This window comes from Schistocerca nitens, chromosome 5, assembly GCF_023898315.1.
Source record: "Schistocerca nitens isolate TAMUIC-IGC-003100 chromosome 5, iqSchNite1.1, whole genome shotgun sequence".
NCBI lineage: Eukaryota > Metazoa > Arthropoda > Insecta > Orthoptera > Acrididae > Schistocerca > Schistocerca nitens.
The window spans coordinates 368,858,764-368,874,994 of record NC_064618.1 but is presented as its reverse complement, the minus strand read 5'-3'; the positions used below and the strand labels follow the sequence as shown (position 1 = coordinate 368,874,994).

General features: G+C 41.1%; 1 protein-coding gene across 1 annotated transcript in view; it reads left to right on the top strand.

Moving 5' to 3' along the window:
* The window catches only part of LOC126260459 (multiple PDZ domain protein), a 1,565,360-nt gene that overhangs the window by 429,488 nt on the left and 1,119,641 nt on the right, over positions 1–16,231 (top strand). The window contains exon 11 of the mRNA XM_049957788.1: positions 15,171–15,335. Coding sequence (XP_049813745.1) covers positions 15,171–15,335 — 165 coding nt within the window. The remainder of the gene's footprint in view (positions 1–15,170; positions 15,336–16,231) is intronic.

Here is a 16,231-nt window from a genome sequence, read left to right as displayed (position 1 = left end):
CATAATTCGAAAAACAAAAAGGTAATAAACTACCCAAACCTTCTGTCCACTGTCCGAACAGTAGGGCATGGTGTAGATTTGCCGATTCCTGAACCACCATATGATTTAAATTCTACTCTAACAGAAGTATTTTCTGATATACAATCTGATTCAGATGAACCAGATGACGATGAATTCCATTGTAATACAGAAAGTCTAGAGCTCTAATTGTATACTCAGGCCAAGTTTAATGATTTGGTTAGGGATCTGGGTTAACGAAAGAAAAAGCCGAATTGCTTGGCTCTAGATTAAAAGACAAGACCTTATTGGCAGTTGAAACCAGCATATAAATGTATAGAAAGAGAGAGCAGCAATTTTCCAAGATTTTTCAACAAGAATATGATTTAGTGTACTGCTCAGACATTCCTGGTCTGATGAATGAGTTTGATATTGAATAAAAAAAGGAAGACTGGAGGCTGTTTAGTGATTCATCCAAAACTAGTGAAAGAAAACGCTACCAAGGCTGCTGGAACACCAACATGATGGGGGACTACTGTTGGTCACTTCACTGAGAAGTTCAGCAAGTGACTCATCATAGAAAAAGCTACACAAGAAGCTTCAAAGAAAAACAAAAAAGTGTATAAAAACCAATTCCAGCTGACAAGTGAAACATCTGTTAACACATATCATTGTTTTAAGTTGTTTGTTGTTGTTGTGGTCTTCAGTCCTGAGACTGGTTTGATGCAGCTCTCCATGCTACTCTACCCTGTGCAAGCTTCTTCATCTTCCAGTACCTACTGCAACATACATCCTTCTGAATCTGCTTAGTGTATTGATCTCTTGGTCTCCCTCTACGATTTTTACCCTCCACGCTGCCCTCCAATGCTAAATTTGTGATCCCTTGATGCCTCAAAACATGTCCTACCAACCGATCCCTTCTTCTAGTCAAGTTGTGCCACAAACTTCTCTTCTCCCCAATCCTATTCAATACCTCCTCATTAGTTACGTGATCTACCCACCTTATCTTCAGCATTCTTCTGTAGCACCACATTTCGAAAGCTTCTATTCTCTTCTTGTCCAAACTGGTTATCGTCCATGTTTCACTTCCATACATGGCTACACTCCATACAAATACTTTCAGAAACGACTTCCTGACACTTAAATCTATACTCGATGTTAACAAATTTCTCTTCTGCAGAAACGATTTCCTTGCCATTGCCAGTCTACATTTTATATCCTCTCTACTTCGACCATCATCAGTTATTTTACTCCCTAAATAGCAAAACTCCTTTACTACTTTAAGTGTCTCATTTCCTAATCTAATCCCCTCAGCATCACCCGATTTAATGTGATTACATTCCATTATCCTCGTTTTGCTTTTGTTGATGTTCATCTTATATCCTCCTTTCAAGACACTGTCCATTCCGTTCAACTGCTCTTCCAAGTCCTTTGCTGTCTCTGACAGAATTAAAATGTCATCGGCGAACCTCAAAGTTTTCACTTCTTCTCCATGAATTTTAATACCTACTCCGAATTTTTCTTTTGTTTCCTTTACTGCTTGCTCAATATACAGATTGAATAACATCGGGGAGAGGCTACAACCCTGTCTCACTCCTTTCCCAACTACTGCTTCCCTTTCATGCCCCTCGACTCTTATAACTGCCATCTGCTTTCTGTACAAATTGTAAATAGCCTTTCACTCCCTGTATTTTACCCCTGCCACCTTCAGAATTTGAAAGAGAGTATTCCAGTTAACGTTGTCAAAAGCTTTCTCTAAGTCTACAAATGCTAGAAACGTAGGTTTGCCTTTTCTTAATCTTTCTTCTAAGATAAGTCGTAAGGTTAGTATTGCCTCACGTGTTCCAACATTTCTACGGAATCCAAACTGATCTTCCCCGAGGTCCGCTTCTACCAGTTTTTCCATTCGTCTGTAAAGAATTCGCGTTAGTATTTTGCAGCTGTGACTTATTAAACTGATAGTTCAGTAATTTTCACATCTGTCAACACCTGCTTTCTTTGGTATTGGAATTATTATATTCTTCTTGAAGTCTGTGGGTATTTCGCCTGTCTCATACATCTTGCTCACCAGATGGTAGAGTTTTGTCATGACTGGCTCTCCCAAGGCCATCAGTAGTTCTAATGGAATGTTGTCTACTCCCGGGGCCTTGTTTCGACTCAGGTCTTTCAGTGCTCTGTCAAACTCTTCACGCAGTATCTTATCTCCCATTTCATCTTCATCTACATCCTCTTCCATTTCCATAATACTGTCCTCAAGTACATCGCCCTTGTATAAACACTCTATATACTCCTTCCACCTTTCTGCCTTCCCTTCTTTGCTTAGAACTGGGTTGCCATCTGAGCTCTTGATATTCATACAAGTGGTTCTCTTCTCTCCAAAGGTCTCTTTAATTTTCCTGTAGGCAGTATCTATCTTACCCCTAGTGAGACAAGCCTCTACATCCTTACATTTGTCCTCTAGCCATCCCTGCTTAGCCATTTTGCACTTTCTGTCGATCTCATTTTTGAGACGTTTGTATTCCCTTTTGCCTGCTTCATTTACTGCATTTTTATATTTTCTCCTTTCATCAATTAAATTCAATATTTCTTCTGTTACCCAAGGATTTCTATTAGCCCTCGTCTTTTTACCTACTTGATCCTCTGCTGCCTTCACTACTTCATCCCTCAGAGCTACCCATTCTTCTTCTACTGTATTTCTTTCCCCCATTCCTGTCAATTGTTCCCTTATGCTCTCCCTGAAACTCTCTACAACCTCTGGTTCTTTCAGTTTATCCAAGTCCCATCTCCTTAAATTCCCACCTTTTTGCAGTTTCTTCAGTTACAATCTGCAGTTCATAACCAATAGATTGTGGTCAGAATCCACATCTGCCCCTGGAAATGTCTTACAATTTAAAACCTGGTTCCTAAATCTCTGTCTTACCATTATATAATCTATGTGATACCTATTAGTATCTCCAGGATTCTTCCAGGTATACAACCTTCTTTTATGATTCTTGAACCAAGTGTTAGCTATGATTAAGTTATGCTCTGTGCAAAATTCTACAAGGCGGCTTCCTCTTTCATTTCTTCCCCCCAATCCATATTCACCTACTATGTTTCCTTCTCTCCCTTGTCCTATCCTCGAATTCCAGTCACCCATGACTAGTAAATTTTCGTCTCCCTTCACTACCTGAATAATTTCTTTTATCTCGTCATACATTTCATCAATTTCTTCATCATCTGCAGAGCTAGTTGGCATATAAACTTGTACTACTGTAGTAGGCATGGGCTTTGTGTCTATCTTGGCCACAATAATGCGTTCACTATGCTGTTTGTAGTAGCTAACCCGCACTCCTATTTTTTTATTCATTATTAAACCTACTCCTGCATTACCCCTATTTGATTTTGTATTTATAACCCTGTAATCACCTGACCAAAAGTCTTGTTCCTCCTGCCACCGAACTTCACTAATTCCCACTATATCTAACTTTAACCTATCCATTTCCCTTTTTAAATTTTCTAACCTACCTGCCCGATTAAGGGATCTGACATTCCACGCTCCGATCCGTTGAATGCCAGTTTTCTTTCTCCTGATAACGACGTCCTCTTGAGTAGTCCCCACCCGGAGATCCGAATGGGGGACTATTTTACCTCCTGAATATTTTACCCAAGAGGACGCCATCATCATTTAATCATACAGTAAAGCTGCATGTCCTCGGGAAAAATTACGGCTGTAGTTTCCCCTTGCTTTCAGCTGTTCGCAGTACCAGCACAGCAAGGCCGTTTTGGTTAATGTTACAAGGCCAGATCAGTCAATCATCCAGACTGTTGCCCCTGCAACTACTGAAAAGGCTGCTGCCCCTCTTCAGGAACCACATGTTTGTCTGGCCTCTCAACAGATACCCCTTCGTTGTGGTTGCACCTACGGTACGGCCATCTGTATCGCTGAGGCACGCAAGCCTCCCCACCAACGGCATGGTCCATGGTTCATGGGGGAAGTGTTTTAAGTAGCTTACTGTAAATGCAAACCATGTGTATGTTGTAACAAAACGTTTCATTAATTTCCTTGTTTACCGTATAGCATAGGATTTTTATACTGTATAATAAAAAGCATATTCCTCCAAAACTATGGATGATACAAAAAACCTAAGGCTAGATTTGGATTCTTCTCATAAAAATCTATAAACATCAGCTATCAAAGTGAAAAAAGTTAAAAAAAAATTCGTTGGCATGTGTAATTAAAATGACAGTAACTGATTATCTTGGCTTCAATCTTCCTTGCTCCTTCCCTGTAAATTATTGAAATTCCAAATTCAGCAAATCTGGAAATTGTTAGTATGACTCTGCTTTACTATCATAGTATCAACATTTTTGGTTCTGAGTTTTTTTAAAACCATTCCTCGCTCACAGCAGTACCACCACAGAACTTAGCAGTAATAATGATGTACCAATAAGAGCCCAATAAATATAACCAAGTCACTTACCTTTTTGGCAAATAATGTCTAAATAAGTGGGGATACAGCAGTTCCTCTGTTGACAGTGTTTAGCCATCTGAGTAGTTATGATGGAAGATATTTGAAAATGGTTTGAAACAGTGAGGTTCTGAAGAAGGAGAAGAAGAAGAGAAGGAGGAGGAAAAGACATAGCTAATATCCTAGATTTTACTTGGTGTGACATTGGCCATTGCAGACTTATTGGATAATTCATGATGACATTACATTGCTTTCATCAGTATCTAATTTTACTATTCCCTGAGCATCAGTGTAGTTCCTAGTGGCAACCTAGTTTATTCTGTTATGTAAACAGAATGCTTCATCCTCTTTTGTATAATCCATTGTGATATATAATCAGAACAACCACAAGGATCACAGAGAAAAATATTTACATGACCCTATCATGCCAGCATTGAAGAGAAGTCAGATTACTTAGCAGCTGTGACTGTTTCAGGCACAAAAGAATTACTACAGTGAACAAAATTTCACGGAAGAGGAGCCATGCAATTGCCAAGGATAAATTACATCAAGTGAGTTATGAACTGAAAGCCAATGCTCAGTCCTTACGTGTTTATTGACCATGTGTTTCTGTCACTAGCTGCCTCATCATGGGACTGGAAATGAGTAGACACATCAATGAGATGATTAATCAAGGTAACAGTGAAACAGGAGAATCAATGTTAGCACTTAACTGTGAACAAAGAACTGCTAGGTCCAGTGGCATCCACTGCCTGTCATCAACTTTTCCAACAAGGAGCTCAACGAGGCTATCATGTTGGTTCTGAGTAAAGGTCTGAATTTTGCTCCAGCTCCACAAATGCTACCAGTTGCTGAGCTTGTTAGTGGAGTGGAACAAGCAACAAAGCATCTTCCTTCGAAAGAGGAGGATAAGGTAAGGCTTGCTAGTGGCTGGATTTTAGCAACAGCCAAATCCCCCAAGTTCAGTATTAGTAGGGCGGAGAAAAAAGGATTGAAATTGTGGAAGGAGGACGAAAAGTTAGTCAAATCATGCTCAAAGCTACAGATTATCACAAAAAGTGTCCTCATTGTTAGAGAATAGCATATACTGGAATCTTAAATGAGGCCTCACAATGGCACTTAGCAGGAAGATGGGGGAGCTATTAAAGAACTCTTGCCTCTGATGAACTTGTGGCAAATTTAAGACCATAAGCACCTAGGCACCAAATCTTGTATGGCTTTTCTGAAATACATGTTAGTGCTATCAGCTCTCATACAGCCCCCAGAACAGTATTTAATTAAATTATGGGCACTTTTAGACAGCCACTGTAGACACTATATTAAGAACTCTAAAATGTTTGTAGCAACAGCAGATGAGGATAGGCCCAAGAGAAGTAATGGATAGCCTCAAGGTGATTTCCATTTTTACAAAGGTAACAGTAGAAGAAAGAGTAATGCTTTTCATTCACTATTTCTCTCCTGAAATTTGAAAAGTTTTGACATATCTTGGCAACTGAATATATTTTGTACAGTGAAAATTATTATGAAAAGACAGATGGAAAAGGAATGTGTTCACCACTGTCACCGGCCATAGCTAATTTTTTTTCATGGAGGACTTCAAAGAATTTGCATTGAACATTGCTCTCCATCCACTCTGCTTCTTCAGACTTGTTGCTGATACATTTTTAATTTGGATGTAAGGCAATGAGGTGTTGCAGCAGTTCATCAACCATATGAATGGTATACATCCAAACATACGATTTGCAGCAGAGATGGAGAAAGGTGGAAAGTTGCCTTTCTTAGATATGTTGGTTGAACAGAAAGCAGATGGATGGCTTGACCATTCTAAGTATCAAGAACTGACAAACATGGACCTATACCTCAGTGGCTGTAGCTTTCATGATCCATCTCATAAGGGAGCTATGCTGAGCACCTTAATACACAGAACAGGGACTGTTTTGGGCAAGGTACATCTTGACTCCAAAATTAACCATTTTACAGTGGTGGTCAGAAGTAGTGGTTGTTCAGTCTATGCCACTATGTCAGCTTCATCAAAGAAACCAAGACATGATGCCATTCAGGCATGCCCGGAGGACCAACACACAGTGCACCTTCCATTCATTGGTTTAACAACAAGTAAGACTGGTAAAGTCATTCAGCAATGATTCTTAAACAGGCAAGGAAGAGGCCAGGCAGTCATCCAGGAAAATTGGAGAAATTTTGCAACCTGTTAAATACACTCCTGGAAATTGAAATAAGAACACCGTGAATTCATTGTCCCAGGAAGGGGAAACTTTATTGACACATTCCTGGGGTCAGATACATCACATGATCACACTGACAGAACCACAGGCACATAGACACAGGCAACAGAGCATGCACAATGTCGGCACTAGTACAGTGTATATCCACCTTTCGCAGCAATGCAGGCTGCTATTCTCCCATGGAGACGATCGTAGAGATGCTGGATGTAGTCCTGTGGAACGGCTTGCCATGCCATTTCCACCTGGCGCCTCAGTTGGACCAGCGTTCGTGCTGGACGTGCAGACCGCGTGAGATGACGCTTCATCCAGTCCCAAACATGCTCAATGGGGGACAGATCCGGAGATCTTGCTGGCCAGGGTAGTTGACTTACACCTTCTAGAGCATGTTGGGTGGCACGGGATACATGCGGACGTGCATTGTCCTGTTGGAACAGCAAGTTCCCTTGCCCGTCTAGGAATGGTAAAACGATGGGTTCGATGACGGTTTGGATGTACCGTGCACTATTCAGTGTCCCCTCGACGATCACCAGTGGTGTACGGCCAGTGTAGGAGATCGCTCCCCACACCATGATGCCAGGTGTTGGCCCTGTGTGCCTCGGTCGTATGCAGTCCTGATTGTGGCGCTCACCTGCACGGCGCCAAACACGCATACGACCATCATTGGCACCAAGGCAGAAGTGACTCTCATCGCTGAAGACGACACGTCTCCATTCGTCCCTCCATTCACGCCTGTCGCGACACCACTGGAGGCGGGCTGCACGATGTTGGGGCGTGAGCGGAAGACGGCCTAACGGTGTGCGGGACCGTAGCCCAGCTTCATGGAGACGGTTGCGAATGGTTCTCGCCGATACCCCAGGAGCAACAGTGTCCCTAATTTGCTGGGAAGTGGCAGTGCGGTCCCCTACGGCACTGCGTAGGATCCTACGGTCTTGGAGTGCATCCGTGCGTCGCTGCGGTCCGGTCCCAGGTCGACGGGCACGTGCACCTTCCGCCGACCACTGGCGACAACATCGATGTACTGTGGAGACCTCACGCCCCACGTGTTGAGCAATTCGGCGGTACGTCCACCCGGCCTCCCGCATGCCCACTATACGCCCTCGCTCAAAGTCCGTCAACTGCACATACGGTTCACGTCCACGCTGTCGCGGCATGCTACCAGTGTTAAAGACTGCGATGGAGCTCCGTATGCCACGGCAAACTGGCTGACACTGACGGCGGCGGTGCACAAATGCTGCGCAGCTAGCGCCATTTGACGGCCAACACCGCGGTTCCTGGTGTGTCCGCTGTGCCGAGCGTGTGATCATTGCTTGTACAGCACTCTCGCAGTGTCCGGAGCAAGTATGGTGGGTCTGACACACCGGTGTCAATGTGTTCTTTTTTCCATTTCCAGGAGTGTATAATATCTGCCTGAGAGTACCAGAGATTTATAATATTCCTTGCAAGTGTGCAGCATTTCATTGAAATCTATATGAACTATTGTTGATCACTGTGTTTATCAGCTTCCCCTTAAGTACAGAAATTTTGAAAAAACAATGGTGACCAAGCAATACCTAATGAATAAATCCAAGATGACATAGTTCACCAACTGACTTGAATGGTGATGCTACAAGTGACAATAGACAGTGAGCACAAACATGATCTATGTACTTGGAGGGTACTATTTCAGCATTTGCCATCTCATTGATACTACCGTTATGTGGTCTGGCCAATCAGATGCCATTTTCTGGGTATAAAAGTGGGAATCTCAGTGTTTACCGACAGACGTAGTCTCATATGACAATAATTGAAGCACTCATCAGAACCTTGGGATTTTATCCAAATTGGACGTGGAAAGTTAACTGAAAACTTCTTATCCAAGACCTCCATTGCAAAAGACTTCACAACCGCACAACTCTTTAGTTTGTTACTGGGGTTTTAAGAAGTTTATGAAAACAGAAACCAAACTAAATAACAAGACAGAATAACTTGTCAACTTTATACATAAAAATGAACATATTTGTCCCAGGTATGTGAACTATTAATAAAGATAATTTCACAGTGGAGAAATGGAAGCCAGAAATATAGTCACTGCAACACAAGAAAAAAGTGAAGTACATCAATGGCAATGATTATGTGTTTTAATTTTTTTTTATCATCAGTCTTCTGACTAATGTGGTCCGCCACAAATTTCTCTCCTGTGCTTACCTCTTCAACTCAGAGTAGCACTTGCAACCTATGTCCTCAATTATTTGCTGCATGTATTCCAATCTCTGTCTTCCTCTGCAGTTTTTGCCCTCTGCAGCTCCCTCTAGTACCAAGGAAGTCATTCCCTCATGTCTTAACAGATGTTCTATCATCCTGTTCCTTCTCCCTGTCAGTGTTTTCCACATATTCATTTCCTCTCCGATTCTGCGCAGAACCTCCTCATTCCTTACCTTATCAATTCACATTCGTCTGTAGCACCACATCTCAAATGTTTCTGTTCCAGTTTTCCCACAGTCCATGTTTCATTACCATACAATGCTGTTCTCTAGACGTACATTCTCAGAAATTTCATCTTCAAATTAAGGCCAATATTTGATATTAGTAGACTTCTCTTGGCCAAGAATGCCCCTTTTACTATTGCTAGAATGCTTTTTATGTTCTCCTTTCTCCATTTGTCGTTGGTTATTTTACTGCCTAGTTAGCAGAATTCATTAACTTCATCTACTTCGTGACCATCAATCCTGATGTTAAGTTTCTCACTGTTATCATTTCTACTAGTTCTCATTACCTTCGTCTTTCTTCAATTTACTCTCTATCCATACTCTGTATTCATTAGACAGCAGTGTCATCAGTGAATCATATCATTGATATCATTTCACCTTGAATTTTAATTCCACTCCTGAACTTATCTTTTATTTCCATCATTGCTCCCTTGATGTACAGATTGAACAGTAGGGGTGAAAGGCTACATCCCTGTCTTGCACTCTTTTTAATACAAGCACTTCCTTCTTGGTCGTTCATTCTTATTATTCCCTCTCGGCTGTTGTACATATTGTATATGACCCATCTCTCCCTACTGCTTACTCCTCCTTTTCTCAGAATTTTTAATATCTTGTACCATTTTACATTGTCAAAGGCTTTCTCCAGGTTGACGATTCCTGTGAACGTGTCTTGATTTTATGCTTAACCATTACGGATATTGTCTTGATTTTTCTTTAGTCTTGCTTCCATTGTTAAACACAGTGTCAGAATTGCCTCTCATTCCTTTACCTTTTCTAAGGCCAAACTGATGATAATTTAATGCACCATCAATTTTCTTTTCCATTCTTCTGTATATTATTCTTGTAAGCAACTTTGATGCATGAACTGTTAAGCCGATTGTGCGGTAATTCTCGCACTTGTCAGCTCTTGCTGTCTTCGGAATTGTGTGAATGATGCTTTTCTGAAAGTCAGATGGTATGTTGCCAGACTCATACATTCTACAAACCAATGTGAATAGTCATTTTGTTGCTGCTTCCCCCAATGATTTTAGAAATTCTGATGGAATTTTATCTATCCCTTCTGCCTTATTTGATCTTAAGCCCTCCAAAGCTCTATTAAATTCTGGTTCTAATATTGGATTATCTCTCTCTTCTAAATCAATTCCTGTTTCTTCTTCTATCACATCAGACAAATCTTCCCCCTCATAGATAATATCTATGTATGTCACAAATGGGGAATAGGATAGATGACACAGTCTAAATTCTACAGGTGTGAAGTACAGAGAACAGAGACATAATAACTATGCGATACAATTGTGCAACTAAGGGGAAAAAAAAAGAAACAAGAGGAAGAAGAGGTTGTAGAGCTTATGGCAATGGAAATGGAAAACAACACAACAAATATTTTAATATGTCTTTCAGCAGCCAGCTATTGGTTGGAGATACATGACTGAAATGTGACTTAATCAAAAAGTAACTTGATGTAAATGGGAACTACATGATTTACAGACACTTTAAAATTCATAATATTCATTATAGTTCAGTGCCAAGTGTCAAAGCAAGGATCAGAGGAAAAACTTTTCTCGATTGTCATTGGGTGGCAGCATGGAGGTTTGAAATTTTTAAGATTCAAAAGATCCAAGGTAAAATTGAAAAGTAGCTATGATAGGATGCCAGTTTACAAGTACCTGTACAATAAAAATTCAGTAATCAAATAACACTTATCATTTACAGGAATGAAACATGCAAAAATAGTTTCATTTCTTTATAATGATAAGAAATCTGCATTCTTGCCATTGTTATGTTAACATATGTTGCCCAGCAGAAAGATCCATAGTTCAGCAGTGTAAACATAGAAAAAAAGAAATTTGAAGTGAATTGGCTGCGTAAACTGACAAAAATCCTCATTCCCAGTGGAATGAAATAAATGATGTCTTTAAGGTTAAATGTAAAGTTACTGAAGAAAATTATGTTGAGAAATATATATTTTTCTGTACATACATTCTTCTTATTTCTTTTTTTGTTTGGGTCATCTAAAGACCACACACCAATTTCAATGCTTCCTTCTTTGTTGTTCTTTCTTTTTCATCCGGAATTCTTTCATCTTTTCGCTATGTATCCTTTTTCTCTCCTCCAACTATTTTGACCCTGTTTTCTTCTCCCTCCTGCCTTGGAATCCTTCCATCTTTCATTGTTTTGTGCAATTGAAATTAATGTACTGTCATAACATTATAAGGTAGAATAAAAATAGCAGTATCAAAAATATACTAGGAGAGTCAAAAATACTGCAACAAATGTGCAGTAATTTAGACCTCATAAAACAGTTCAGTTTTGTCAAGCAACCGATATCAAGATATGAGTAATTGCGGAGTTACACATGCTTGCTTGTATGAATGAAGTGATGTAGAGTAGATCAGTTAGGGTTACGTTAATTTTTATCAGGAACGAATGTCAACAATACTGAAAAAGATAGATTGCTGCTCACTGTAAACATGACACATCGAGTTGCAGACAGGCACAATGCCCTGAGCTGCCAGAGATGGCAGTCATCTGTGTGTGAAGTGTGGTTGCTTGATGTGTGTGTGTGTTTGTGTATCGTTTCCTGAAGGCAGCTTTGGCCAAAAGCTAAATGTGTAACAGTCTTTTTGGTGTGCCTGACAGCAACTCAATGTGTCATCTTTACCGTGTGTAGCAATCTATCTTTTGTCTATACTTTTGACATTCCAACCTGAAGTTTCGATTGTTTGACTTTATATTAGCAAGGAGGTAGGTGTGATATTTATGTTGGTGCAAAAGCACTTACTAGTGTGGCAGGTTTAGTCATTCTAAATCTACATCTACATTCATACTCTACAAACTGTTGTGAAGTGCATGGTAGAGGGTACTTCTCATTGTAATATATATTACAGTTTCTACCCATTCCATTCATGGTAAGGCATATGCAAAGAAAGAAAACTACAATGCTTCTGTACATGCTCTAATTTGTCCACTCTTGTCTTCATAATCCCTATGAAAGCTGTATTAGGGGGCTATAGTATATTCTATAAGATTCCTCTGTTAGTTCTTGTTCCTGAACCACTGTAAATAAGCTTTGGTAATACACTCCTGGAAATGGAAAAAAGAACACATTGACACCGGTGTGTCAGACGCACCATACTTGCTCCGAACACTGCGAGAGGGCTGTACAAGCAATGATCACACGCACGGCACAGCGGACACACCAGGAACCGCGGTGTTGGCCGTCGAATGGCGCTAGCTGCGCAGCATTTGTGCACCGCCGCCGTCAGTGTCAGCCAGTTTGCCGTGGCATACGGAGCTCCATCGCAGTCTTTAACACTGGTAGCATGCCGCGACAGCGTGGACGTGAACCGTATGTGCAGTTGACGGACTTTGAGCGAGGGCGTATAGTGGGCATGCGGGAGGCCGGGTGGACGTACCGCCGAATTGCTCAACACGTGGGGCGTGAGGTCTCCACAGTACATCGATGTTGTCGCCAGTGGTCGGCGGAAGGTGCACGTGCCCGTCGACCTGGGACCGGACCGCAGCGACGCACGGATGCACGCCAAGACCGTAGGATCCTACGCAGTGCCGTAGGGGACTGCACCGCCACTTCCCAGCAAATTAGGGACACTGTTGCTCCTGGGGTATCGGCGAGGACCATTCGCAACCGTCTCCATGAAGCTGGGCTACGGTCCCGCACATCGTTAGGCCGTCTTCCGCTCACGCCCCAACATCGTGCAGCCCGCCTCCAGTGGTGTCGCGACAGGCATGAATGGAGGGACGAATGGAGACGTGTCGTCTTCAGTGATGAGAGTCGCTTCTGCCTTGGTGCCAATGATGGTCGTATGCGTGTTTGGCACCGTGCAGGTGAGCGCCACAATCAGGACTGCATACGACCGAGGCACACAGGGCCAACACCCGGCATCATGGTGTGGGGAGCGATCTCCTACACTGGCCGTACACCACTGGTGATCGTCGAGGGGACACTGAATAGTGCACGGTACATCCAAACCGTCATCGAACCCATCGTTCTACCATTCCTAGACCGGCAAGGGAACTTGCTGTTCCAACAGGACAATGCACGTCTGCATGTATCCCGTGCCACCCAACGTGCTCTAGAAGGTGTAAGTCAACTACCCTGGCCAGCAAGATCTCCGGATCTGTCCCTCATTGAGCATGTTTGGGACTGGATGAAGCGTCGTCTCACGCGGTCTGCACGTCCAGCACGAACGCTGGTCCAGCTGAAGCGCCAGGTGGAAATGGCATGGCAAGCCGTTCCACAGGACTACATCCAGCATCTCTACGATCGTCTCCATGGGAGAATAGCAGCCTGCATTGCTGCGAAAGGTGGATATACACTGTACTAGTGCCGACATTGTGCATGCTCTGTTGCCTGTGTCTATGTGCCTGTGGTTCTGTCAGTGTGATCATGTGATGTATCTGACCCCAGGAGTGTGTCAATAAAGTTTCCCCTTCCTGGGACAATGAATTCACGGTGTTCTTATTTCAATTTCCAGGAGTGTAGTTGGCATCATGCTTCAACCATTTGCCAGTTCAGGTTTTTCCACAATTCCATTATGCTCTCCCATAAATCGTGATAAACAGTGATTTATCACTTTCCTACCAGACAAAGAAGAACTGCAATAAAAGAATAAAATATTGTGGTTACCTTCTTTGGCTTTGGTGTATTTGACATAGTACTGCATAATTGTGATTGTTACTTGGAGTCCACGATAAAAGAAATGCAAGTTTCAAATACAGTCACTTGCTATGCAAAAACATCATGCAAATTGAATCTAAATGTTTTCAGATTTTGCACTGTAATGTTGTTTCACAGCCCTTTCTGTTTATAAGTACACAATTACATCACTCATAACTTTTTCCTTTTCTGTTCCTCATATAGCATGTAGTGTTCTTGTTCAATGAAGGTGCTGCAGTATCAGCTATTTTGAACACATTGTTGCAATTTTCCATTACCATATCTAGAACTTTTACGATGATTTCCTGTATGGTAGCCTCCTCTGCCCAACTTGAAAGTGCCACCATCCTGTGCCTAGATGAGCCTGTTTAAATTCATCACCAAAGAACCAAATCATTTTAAATGCCACAGTGTAGTATGCATCTCTTCAAATGAAAAAAATGCATTAAAACATGGAACACGGTTTCCTCCTTTGTCCACTCCACCTGTCACACTAACCAGAACTAGCTATATCCATTTGCAGCTTTCAACAAAAGTAATGATAAAATCTAATAGAATCATACTCACCTCTAATGGTGTGGTTAAACAAAATGCCTTATTTTTTGATAGACATTCACAAAACTAACCAAGCTATATTTGTATGCACCTCTTACCACAATTACGTGGCTATTTTAGTCTATCAGCACAATTGGCAACATACGTAGAAGTCAGGACTTTGCTTTGCATTTACACATTTGATCAAAGAGCACAGAAATTTTAGTTTGTATTAATGCATAAATGATATACTTAAGTTGCTGCAAGGGGTAAGACCCATGTTGATCAATCAACTGAAAACTGAAGTTCTTCCTAAGCAAAAGTTTGAAATTTTATTCTGGCTTTACTTTGAGCCAGGCGAATTTTAAATGCCCACTGTGATACAGTTAAAATGGAATGTAGGCTTTCACAGCCGGTGTTGTCTTCAGTTGAAACTTGCGGGCTGAGGGGCCGTGGTTGATGTATAAAATTTCCACCTGACATTTCGTCTCCATCTGCAGGAGACATCTTCTGAGGTCGTCCAGCTACTGCAGTAGCCGGACGACCTCAGAAGATGTCTCTCACAGATGGAGACGAAACATCAGGTGGAAATTTTATACATCGACCACGGCCTCTCAGCTCAGAAGTTTCAACTGAAGAGTTAAAATGGATTTAATCATATGAAAAAGCTTGAGAAAGCTTTTCACCATGTTGTTTCAAAATTATACAAAAAGAAGTTACCAAGAGTGTGTTACATTGTGAACTTAATTGTAATTTAATTTCTATTTTGAATGTTTAAATTAAATTTTCTTTTTCATCGTAGGTGGGACTGTCAGATGAAGGGAAACAGGAATTGCAGCAGAGTAACCGTGAAGTAACAGAAAATAAAAGATCTGAGCGAAAGTATTCTTCAAGTGAAGACAGTGAGGAAGATGAAGAGGATGTGCGAGACCTGGAGGGTCGCATTTTCACAAAAAAGGGGCAAGAGGTAATGATTTTTCTCTTCACTTCTCATTCCTTCTTTTTATATATATTATACACAATAGAGCTCTCACTGTATATTTAGTGGTTCTACTGTCTGAACGAAAGTGCTAAGAGTTTCATGTCCCCAGGCGGAATATAATACTAAATGGATACAAAATAGCTATTCTTTATTATTTCTTTGGTTACTGTGGACATGTTGTGATCATTGCTTTAGATGATTAAAGAGAACAATTAATTCTGACTATCAACAATGTAGGGAAAGACAGATCGCTACTTACCGTGAAGAAGACATGTCATGTCTTCTTTATTTTAAGTAGCACTCTGTCTTTCCGTACACTGTTAATATATCCTATTTTAAGTAGCACTCTGTCTTTCCGTACACTGTTAATATCCTACCTGGAGTGTCCATTGTTTGAGTTGATTCTGGCTAGTATACAAAATTTCCTTCCCACTAATCATCAATGAAATCAGGGATACCAACAGACAATATCATATCATCCTACATCATGATAATGTTAGCTGGCAGACAACACCCCAAACTATTGACTATTTGATGGAGGAAAACATCAAATTAATGCCTCATTGCTTGTAATTGTGTGATTTATCACTGAACAACTTCTTTTTGTTCCCTTATGCAAAACAAGAAATATGTTGCTAGCATTTGTCCTCTCTTAAAATAGAAACTACTGCCTTTTTCTCTTTTCTTTCATTGTTTTTGTAAAAACTTAAGAGGCAACCCTATGTAATGACTATCTACAAAATTTAAAAACTGAGATCTTTAAGCTTACAAGTTCCTTTTGCAGAACTATTTCTAAACTTAAAGAAGTTGCATTTATGTCAAACAAAACTTGGATTATAAGATATTAGATTCTGCTTGCAAATTAGCAAAATGGAGGGTGA